General features: G+C 40.7%; 1 protein-coding gene across 1 annotated transcript; it reads left to right on the top strand.

Annotated features, from left to right (window-relative positions):
• The first annotated feature begins 971 nt into the window (after window positions 1-971).
• On the top strand, window positions 972-7,720 carry pop4 (POP4 homolog, ribonuclease P/MRP subunit). Its single transcript, XM_008405013.1, has 7 exons — window positions 972-1,138; window positions 2,112-2,167; window positions 2,317-2,543; window positions 2,640-2,717; window positions 2,801-2,862; window positions 3,202-3,303; window positions 7,094-7,720. Exons 1-7 carry the CDS (start codon window positions 1,132-1,134, stop codon window positions 7,228-7,230), a joined length of 669 nt encoding a protein of 222 aa, XP_008403235.1. The 5' UTR covers window positions 972-1,131; the 3' UTR covers window positions 7,231-7,720.
• The last annotated feature ends 3,029 nt before the right edge of the window (window positions 7,721-10,749 follow it).

Raw genomic sequence — 10,749 nt, 5'->3', positions numbered from 1 at the left:
AGAAGAGTTATGATTAATGTAGTTACAGTTCTATCCATGTTTTAATGTTGCAGAGCTCAGTCGTTTTGCAAATAGTTCAAAGTTTAAACTGGCATGTTGTACATCTTTTATCTGGTAATTTTGTGGAATATTTAACAATATGGCACCAAATAAGAATATTTTCCACTCTGATTGGCTGCTGTTAGGCCTACCAATTTGAACTTGAATGTTTATTACATTTTTCGTAGACACCTGTGAAAATAATTTCTATTCCCATGGCTTTTTTTTTGTTCTCTGGGAAATTATTTTTGATGATTAATACAGAATCAAGCATAAAAATCAATACATCTACAATAGTGATAGTAATATTAATAATAAAATAATGGTCAGTGCAAAGTAGCCTGCAAATTCTTTGGAGGGGGCGGTGAGGGACCTGGATAAAGGTCCCTCACCTGGACCTTTATCCAGGTGAGGGACCTTTATCCAGGTCCCTCACCTGGACCTGGATAAAGGGCCAGCGCCCTTTTTTGGGCGCTGGCCCAAAAAAGGTTGAGAAAAAGGTTGATTTAGGATACAAAATACAGTCGATGTAGATAGAATCAGAGGAATAAACAGGAAGGAAGAGATAATTATAAATAGAATAAGAATAGTTTCCTAAATTGAACTCTTTTTAAGATGGGGAAACACCTTACTGGTTTATGTAGATGGTGTGATGATGTAGAAACAGTGGAACATGTTTTGATTAGAAAGTATGAAAGCCAAAGAAGATTATTAAAAACGGAACTAGATGTTAGAAGGGAATTAAAATTTGAGAAGGTGATCGATCAGCTGAATAGTATTGAGGGGGAAAAGAAGATTTTTTGTTTTTTAAAAAACGCTGGGATCTGTAAGAGAATTTGAGGTGTAGATGGTAGGAGTCAATAGAGGGCAGTAGTGCAACGAATTGGATGCAAGCTGCCGTTAAAACCAAAAGAAGAAGAACAACAACAAACAAACACACACACACACACACTCCAGCACAGTAGATGACGATAATACATCTTAACGTTAGATGTCTGATGTCTTACTTCCGCTTCATGCAGGAAGCTAACGGAGTCGATGGTAGTAGCTCTCGTCTAGAATCTAGTCTGCAGTCAACATTAGAAAGCAGCGATGGAAGGTGAGTTAAAAGTCCGAGGGAGATAAATGTTGCTCAGCGGACCGAAATATTCACTTCTTTCGAGTCTAGGACACACACGCACGCGTTTGCGTAGCTATCTTTGTCCCCACAAAGACTTTCCATTAACTTCCAATCATTTCTACAGCCTAAATCTTACCCTCATCCTAATCCTAACCAAAACTCCATTCACAACTTAGTTCCCTGACCCAAAAACAGCGTTCCCCTTGTGGGACCAGGCAGTGAGTCCCCACAACCTAGTATGTGTCAGGAAAATGGTATCCACAACGTATTGCAAACAAACACACACACACACACTTCTGTGTGTTGTTTGAGAAATACCTAGAATGTGAAGTGATAAAAACTTTTCATTACAAATAGTTCAAAAAAATTACCTCACAGTCAAAAGAGACCCAGAGAGGGTTAAGACTGCTTTCTGAAATAATGAGATATTGCAATGGTGCGGGTCAGAGCAAGGTTAGAGAGGAGAGAGGGTTAGTAACAGATGTTGGCCTCTTTGACTTGAAGTAGCGTCATCTGTCTTGGACCTTAGCAGAACACGTAATTCCACACTATCACTTTACTTTGCATACTCACATCGACCATACAAAGCCAGGTCTCCACGGCACGTATCTTTATACGTGTTCAGCTGCCTCACAAAAATCTGTCTCTAAAAGCAGTGTAACCTGAATTCACTCACTCAAAACGGAATATGTGGTGCAACCAAATCATTTTTAAGAAAAAAGCAGCTCAATAACTGTCAAAATAGTCTACCATATTTTTCACAACCAAAAGTGGTTCTTTGGCTGTCTTTTTGATATTACTGGATTCTTCCAAAACAAGATTACAAGACCTGTAAAACTACTTCTGAGGTATTGCTTAATGATGTTAGCAACAGTATTATTTACTGTATTCTGTAAAAATATTATGTCCCATTATTGTGTAAAATTTGTAATTTGTTTGTGTCTTTCAACAGAAGCCCAAGTTTACAGCAAAGTTCCTCGCGATCTAGTGAGGCATCTTGGTGTTGAGGTGAGCGGACTTTCTTTGATTGGAAGTTGCACATAATTTTGTTGAAAATTGATGAGGTATGCAACATTCACCTGGGTTTCTTTTTGGGAAACAAATTCTTTTTTACATCTCACTGTACACAAACACTATTGATGTTGTCTGTCTTGTAGCCTCACAACAGTTCTAAAGCTGCAAAGTTTACTGAAGCCCATCTGAAGCAGTGCACTCAGCAGCCAAGCCGGCTGGATGTGAAGAGCATGCTAACTCATAAGGCTGTGCTGCTGGGCTACAGTCGGCCCAAGAGAGACACAACCAGAAACAGGAAGAAAGCCAAAGGACTCAACGCACGACAGAAGAAAATGATGAAGGTATTCCACATCAAGCCTCAACACCAGAGGTTAGTTGGGGTGATGTGATATGTGTGTGTGTTCGGAAAAAGGGAGGTATTTTTTTTTTTCTAAATTCCCCGTCATGGCTCTGTTTGGTTTTGCAGGTATGAGCTTTTCCTGCCGCTACACCAGCTATGGAGACAATATGTTCTGGACCTGTGTGGTGGACTCAAACCGACAGCGTAAGTCAGTCCACCACGAGGCGGAGTTCCCAGATGTCCAACTTCTTGCTGCTCCTGGTAATTGTCTCCATGTTTTCTTCCAGGAATCCACAGTTTGTGCAGCAAAAGCTTTTGAAGGCAGACTTGCATGGAGCCGTCATCACAGGTAGATTTCCCATTAAAGAGCCTGACCCTCAGTCACCATTGATCCATTCAGGCTGCATTGTTGGTGGGAAAAAGAAACATTTTTTCCTGAGAATTTCCCTGATTCATAAAATCTGTCTGCAGATGGAAGGAGTCAGAACCTTTTCCTTTAAACTCATGAATTTCCTGTTTTTATTTCCTCTGACTTTTGTTGCCACCGTTTGATTCATTAGCAGGAAAATGTGTGTCACAATCTTAGAAACCTTACCTGAATGCAGTTAGCTGCTGCAGTGACCCAACAGAACACACACTGGTGTCAGCTTGTGACCTGCAGACTGTAACATGCTTCTTTCTGTCACAGTGGTGCGCTCTAAATGTCCGTCCTATGTGGGAACTACAGGGATTCTCATGCAAGAATTCAAACATGTGTTCAAAATCATCACCAAAGAAGACCAGGTCAAAGGTCAGTGAAACTGTTCTGGGTTGTGTGCATTTGTACCTGATGGCTGGGCTGCTCCTCACCATCAACTGGTGAAACTTAGTCTAGGGCTCATACTTCAGCCTGAAGTGACTCAAATGTGTTTTTTTTTTTTTTTTGTTTTTTTTTGTACTTACACAAAATGTATCTGATCTCTTCATAACAATCTGAACAGCTCAGATCTACAATGTATAACAAAAGTGAGTACACCCCTCACATTTCTGAAGATATTTAAGTATATCTTTTCATAGGACAATACTGACAAAATGACACTTTAACACAATGAAAAGTAGTTTGTGTGTAGCTTATATAACAGTGTACATTTATTCTTCCCTCAAAATAAATCTATATGCAGCCATTAATGTCTAAACCACCGGAAACAAAAGTGATTACACCCCTAAGAGACTATCCTCCTAAAGGTCCAAATTGAGCACTGCTTGTCATTTTCCCTCCAAAATGTCATTTGACTAGTTAGTGTTACTAGGTCTTAAGTGTGCACAGGGAGAAGATGTGTTCAGTTTTGTAGTACAGTTCTCACACTGTCTCATATTGGTCACTGAAAGTCTCTCTGAGGATCTTGAAAGACAAATTGTTGTGCTACATGAAGATGGCCAAGGCTACAAGAGGGTTGCCAACACCCTGAAACTGAGCTGCAGCACAATGGCCAAGATCATCCAGCATTTTTTACTGGGTCCTCTCAGAACAGATCTTGTGTTGGTCATCCAGAGAAGCTCAGTGCACGTGCTCAGCGTCACATCCAAATGCTGTCTTTGAAAGACAGGCACAGGAGTGCTGTCAGTATTGCTGCAGAGATTGAAGAGGCAGGAGGTCAGCCTGTCAGTGCTCAGACCATACGCCACACACTACATCAAGTTTGTCTGCATTAGGAAGAGGAAGCCTCTTCTGAAGTCTGCACACAAGAAAGCCCGCAAACAGTTTGCTGAAGACATGTCAACAAAGGACAGGGATTTCTGGAACCATGACCTGTTTTCTGATGAGACAACGATTAATTTGTTTGCTTCAGATGGTCTCAAGCATGTGTGGCAACAATGAGGTGAGGAGTACAAAAATAAGTGTGTGACGTCTACAGTCAAGCATGGTGGTGGGAATGTCATGGTCTGGGGCTGCATGAGTGTTGGATAGTTATATTTCATGAACTCCAATCTGTACCGTGAAATACTGAAACAGCCTGATCCCCTCCCTCTGGAAACTGGATCACAGATCAGCGTTCCAGCATGATAATCACTCCAAACACACCTCTAAGATGATCACTGCTTTATTGAAGAGGCTGAGGGTAAAGGTGATGGACTGACCAAGCATGTCTCCTGACCTAAACCCACTACTTACAGTGGAACATGTTTTATTGTTCTGCTCCTATTGAGAGAAGAGAACTGCTTAATCTACAGGACCCGCTGCACCTGGACATAGTTTAAAATGTTATTTTTTTGCTAAGGAACCTTAGACTAAATTAATAGAAAATAGATTTTAAGAATGTACAGCGTCTACTGTGAAGCGGGCATTGTACCGGTCCGTCGTGGTGAAGAGAGAGCTGAGCCAATAAGAAAGCTCTGGATTTACCCGTCGATCTACGTTCCCACCCTCATCTATGGTCATGAGCTTTGGGTCATGACCGAAAGAACGAGATCACGGGTACAAGCGGCCGAAATGGCCTTCCTTCGCAGGGTGGCTGGGCTCTCCCTTAGAGATAGGGTGAGAAGCTCGGTCATCCGGGAGGGACTCAGAGTAGAGCCGCTGCTCCTCCACGTCGAGAGGAGCCAGTTGAGGTGGCTCGGGCATCTGGTCAGGATGCCTCCTGGACGCCTCCCTGGTGAGGTGTTCCGGGCACGTCCCACTGGGAGGAGGCCTCGGGGAAGACCCAGGACACGCTGGAGGGATTACGTCTCTCAGCTGGCCTGGGAACGCCTTGGGATTACCCAGGAGGAGCTGGAAGAAGTGGCTGGGGAGAGGGAAGTCTGGGCCTCCCTTCTGAAGCTGCTGCCCCCGCGACCCGAGCCCGGATAAGTGGAAGAAAATGGATGGATGGATGGATTTTTTCTATAACAATTTAGTATCCCAATTCACACTCCACTCCAGTTGGTGGCAGTAATGCCCCAAAACATTGTCGGGCAACCGCCACTGAACGAGAAAAAGAAAAACAACTAAACAATAATGCTGCTGACTTGTAATATGTCAATAAAACCCAATAGGACATCTTTGGGGCATCCTCAAGCGGAAGGTGGAGGACCGTAAAGTCTCGAATATCTGCCAGCTTTGTGATGTCATCATGGAGGAATAGAAAAGCATTGCAGTGGCAATCTGTGAAGCTCTGGTGAACTCCATGCCCATGAGAGTTAAGGCAGTTTTAGGAAATAATGGTGGCCACATAAAATGTTGACAGTTAAGGAACTTTCACCAAGGAGTGTACTCACTTTTGTTGCCAGTGGTTTAGACTTTAATGGTTTAGACATTATTTTGAGGGAAGAATAAATTTACACTGTTATATAAGCTGCACACAGACTACTTTTCATTGTGTTAGTGTCATTTTGTCAGTATTGTCCCATGAAAAGATATACTTAAATATCTACAGAAATGTGAGGGGTGTACTCACTTTTGTGATGCACTGCATTTTTTACAAATGCAATTTGGACCACTTGGATTTGTAATCCTAACTCCAATACATATCGTTTCAAATGTGACGCTTGTCTGTCGCATTTATCTGACCTGAACATCATTGATACTCGTCAAACGTCACTATTCTGCGTCCTGATACGCAGAAGAAAAAGGTTCCACAAGATGCTGCATGTAAACAACCATTTGTTTACATGCATGACATTTATTTGTCATGTCGTGATATCAAAGTGCGACGCATACAGCTGGCTTACCAAAGGATTGTGCTTAAAAATAATAATTTGTAAATGGCTTAAAACTGAGTCACTCTAAAGAAAAACTGAAGATACTAGTGGAAAGAAAACAGGAATATTTTTGTGATGGGAACAAGTTTGTTATTGAGAATTGTTTTTTTTGTTTTTATGACTTTGCTTGCTTATGATGCTCTGCCCACATGTCAGCTATTGTTTTTTTTATTTCATTAAAAATTATCAAGTTAATTTATTTAAATACAATTGCACTATTAAATATAAAAATTATCCACCGATTTCTGGTGGATAATTTTTATATTTATCCACCAGATAAATATAAATATAGCAGAAACAAAGATGATTTTTGTTTCTGCTAAATCTACTCAACTTTATTTTTCTTTTATTACGCTTCTAAATTACAAATAGTCCTAAAATGTTATGAATGCATACAACACTCAATTTATTTTTTGATTTCCAGGTGTTTAACATAATTGGAAAGCTTAGAATCCACACTTTCAGAATTTGTAAATAACTAAAAACACCCCAAATAGATGTTCCTGGTTTTTGTGGCAGTCACATTTAGAAAATGGCACCAAAGATGACAATATATGACTTAAGAGACTAATATTTTCATTTCTTGTTGTATTATGTTAAGATGATTTGTTATTGCATGGCAATTTCAAGTTAGAGTTGGAGTTTGAGAAACTCTGACATAGAATCATTATAACTCCATCTGAAAATGTTGAAGATGCCAAACCTTTCAGCCACTGCCTGAACATTTGCAATGGATATCATGTGAATATCTAGAATGTTCAGAGGGGACAGTTCACAGATACAGATGCTGTGAACTGTCCCCTCTGTCTGACTGGGAGACAGGTCTCTGAACATCTGCTTGTTTTCTTGTCTCCTGTATCCAGTGATCCCAAAGAGGAACAGTGTGTTTTCTGTAGAGATGGACAGCTTTGTCTCACACATCTATGGAAACAAAATGGAGTTCCGAGCCAGTGAACGTTCTGCCAAGAAGTTCAAAGTGAAAGGAACTATAGATCTCTAAAGGAACCCAGCTCTGTCATTTCTCCTTCCCCCTACTGGATGATGAAGAAACTGCACACATGCCAAGCATGCAACAGGGCACATACTCCAGTCTACACAAACAGCTTGTGCAGAATTCTGTTCAATTAAGAGTTATACAGTTTTGAATCGTCCAGAATTTGATCTTTTTTACTTTTAGATGCATTTGGAAAAATAAAAAGCAAGATTCTAAAAATTTAAGCTTTTCTGAAGGATAATAATCTGAATTTCTGACAAATAAATCAAGTATATTTGTATAGCATATTTCAGTAGCAAGGCAGTTGAAAGAGCTTTATATCATAAAAATACAAACTGAGCACAGTCAACAATTGAAACATAGCATTTTGTCTGACTTCATTCATTGTTTTATATGCAGCAGATTCATTTTCCACAGTGCAACTCATTTTTCAGTTTTTTAAATCAGTATATAACCCAAATATATATGGAAAATAAAAAAGCTCAATTTCACAGCATTTTGGGCCCTCAGACCCTTTTAGGTTTTGAAACTAATCCAGTACTAATGTAGGCCCCGTTTACACGACAACGATTTCGGGTGAAAACTGAAGAGTTTTGTTGCGTTTGTAGTGTAGATTTACACGAAACCACCGAATGTTTTCTCTGACAACGGCACAGATTGAAAACAGGTTCCAGAGTGCGATGTTTCTGAAACGTACCGATGTCCGTTGTTGTATAAACAGAGAAAATTGATCTTTTCTTCCAGAGAATCCCCAGTTCATGCATAGTATGACGCAAAACATAACTGCTTCCTACAATCCACAGAAGAAGAAACTACTCACAATGCTGGTGTTACTACAATTCGTGTTTCCCCATCAGATACGGTTCCCTCAGTGTCTCTTCACCATTCCGCACCGCCCAGGAACGGCGGTGCGGAATGCTTTTTTTATGCTTTTCAATATTTTGCACATCAAAAATGCAAACTCTGTATATAAGTGTGAGTACTGTTTGACCTTCTTTCCCTTTCCTTTACCTCCCAGGTGGCAAAATACACGGCTGCTTGTTCAGCGCTCTTATCTAGAGAACTACGGACCAACCCGGCTCCAAACGAGTTTAACGGGGAGCATCGACTTATTTTGGGGGGTCAAAATGAGTCTACGTAGCTGAACATAGACAACATCAACAGCCTACAGGCTAGTTGTTAACAAGCTTAAGGTGCTGTATTGATATTAGCTACTCATTGTTTAGCTATCATTACCTGCATCCAACAGCTTTACTCAACTCAGTCGGTTAGTTTGGGGGAAAAACTGTGCAAAGTTATTTGCGTTTTGCTGCCAGGGGCGGATCTAGAAAAATATTTACAGGGTGGCAAGAGGGGGACAGGAATTTTTTCAGGGGTGGCAGCATATATAAATAAAAAAATAAAATAAAAATAAAAAAATATAAATAATACGTTTCATTCTCACATTTAGCTCACACAGACCTAACATTGGACTTAATTTACTTGATTTACTTGTTGCAAAATATTGTTTTTAACTTGCATTGTTTCAAAATTTGCTTCATTTAGCACTGAGGATTAAATATAATTTCTTAATATAGTATAGTTAATTATTTTTATGTCTTTCATACTCTTGCTAATTGATATGTATTACTGGATTGGACAGCGCCTATTAGTTGCTATGTGATGCATTGAGTTATGTCCAGAAAACCATTTTATCCCAATGAAGGACGAGCAGAAATCTGTCACAAAAATATTCGTAGCGCCATCATTTGTTATCAGATATATCTATTAAATACGACTTAAAATAAAGAGAAAACTGATGTTTGATAAATTCTCTGTGATAAAAATCTATAAACAGTTTGGTTTCTTTTAGTTCTGTCAAGATGTAAGAAGGGGCAAATTTCTCTTATATTGGTCAATCGTTTTATTTTACATATGCTGTAGGAGCCCTAGTTTGATGATTAGTTCAGTTTTTGTCGCTTGTTTAACTTTTATGAATTGCAGTGGCTGCAGTGCGCCACAATAAAGGTACAATAAAGCTGATAAACAGGTGAAGAATCAAACACTACTTCTGCCTTTTCTCACTCTGTGTGTCGACTTTACACGGACCCGTTGCCATGGCAACCGACAGACAACAGCTCAACGAGCAGATAGAGCAGAGATCACAGAGGGGAATCAACACCAAAAAAACAAACATTTCCCACACAAAAAAGTAGCAAAAACACCAAAACAGAACATCCAGTCTGCTACATTATGCTGTCAGGCTTAATGTCTATATTGTCATTATTAATATATTTTCGCCTGAGCACAGCGGTGGTTGATTAGCTGATTTAAACACCTGCTCTACTGATAACTTGGTGTGCGGGTTGACCTGTTTTAGTGCTGACGGAACCAAAACACACCGAACTGCGCAGCACATGTTAAGGTTATCAAAGTCAATAGAAGGCTAGCAACAGTTAGGCTGGCATAACTGAACCACTGCTCACTTGTTCAATGTTTTCTTTAAGTTAAAATTTTTTCCTCACCTGTTAAATCTGAAGCCTTTGTTACCCCCACATGAGTGTTACTACATGACCCACCAAAATGTTTTTTGGAGTGGAACGAGCAGATGATGGCTCGACGACCACAGTGCCCCCTAATGACAGCGGTGAGGTGGACGGAAGCTTCCCCCAAACCACATACTCCTGTCGAGGAAGGAGGGTGACAGCCTGTCTGAGCCTGAGAAACGCAACGCAGCAGCTGCAAAAACTCCTCACACTCTGGGTTTGCTGTGTCTGACGTAATGAGTTCCCAGTACCTCGAATCACTTTTCATTCTTTGAATAAGGGGCCGGAGCACATTGCTACCAAAGATGAATTCATCATGTTGGCCAGGTGTCGAAAATGTTGGTACTGTAAATTTGAAGCCATAGATCTCATTGTTCAACTCATAGATGCATCGAGGCTGCGTGAGAAGGCCACCACACCCGACGAGCACCACATTCTCTGGGACTGCAAGAGGGATCAAATCAACACCCGCGGCTCTTGGTTAGCTCTCTGCCTCCATGCTCAATGTGTGCTCAATGTGCATGACATACTCCCAGAGTCCAACATACCCCTCAGTGTAGATCAGTCACTCACTGAAACTGAGGCATAAAACAAATCACTAGCCCTCTGAACTCTCTGTGACCCCAAGAAAACCACATCACTGTTCTCAGGTGAAGCGTTACAACACTCAGTATAACTAGAGCGTGCATCTAGTGCATTTGTGAGGGTATTATCCACACTGCCCATGCTGCCCCTCTCATCACACGGGCTCTCTAGTTTAAACTAGGGTAGTGGGAGGATGGCTGCAGTGTGTGATGAGCAGCCTGAGGACAATCCCTTTTAAATCCTAAAACATGAAGTGGCATTGTCAGTTGCTATGACAACGAGTCTGCGTAGCTTGGTGAATACAGATCACTTTGCTGTGAATCATAGCACAAAATTAATACCTACATTTTTAAGTTTCACTGAGTTAACGCGGCTATGGATGACATGTAAAAGATTTGTCTTTTTGCCCCCCAGC

The sequence above is a fragment of the Poecilia reticulata genome, linkage group LG3 (genome assembly GCF_000633615.1).
Source record: "Poecilia reticulata strain Guanapo linkage group LG3, Guppy_female_1.0+MT, whole genome shotgun sequence".
Classification (NCBI taxonomy): Eukaryota; Metazoa; Chordata; class Actinopteri; order Cyprinodontiformes; family Poeciliidae; genus Poecilia; species Poecilia reticulata.
Note: the sequence above shows the minus strand (reverse complement) of the source record. Positions and strands in the feature narration are given on the sequence as shown.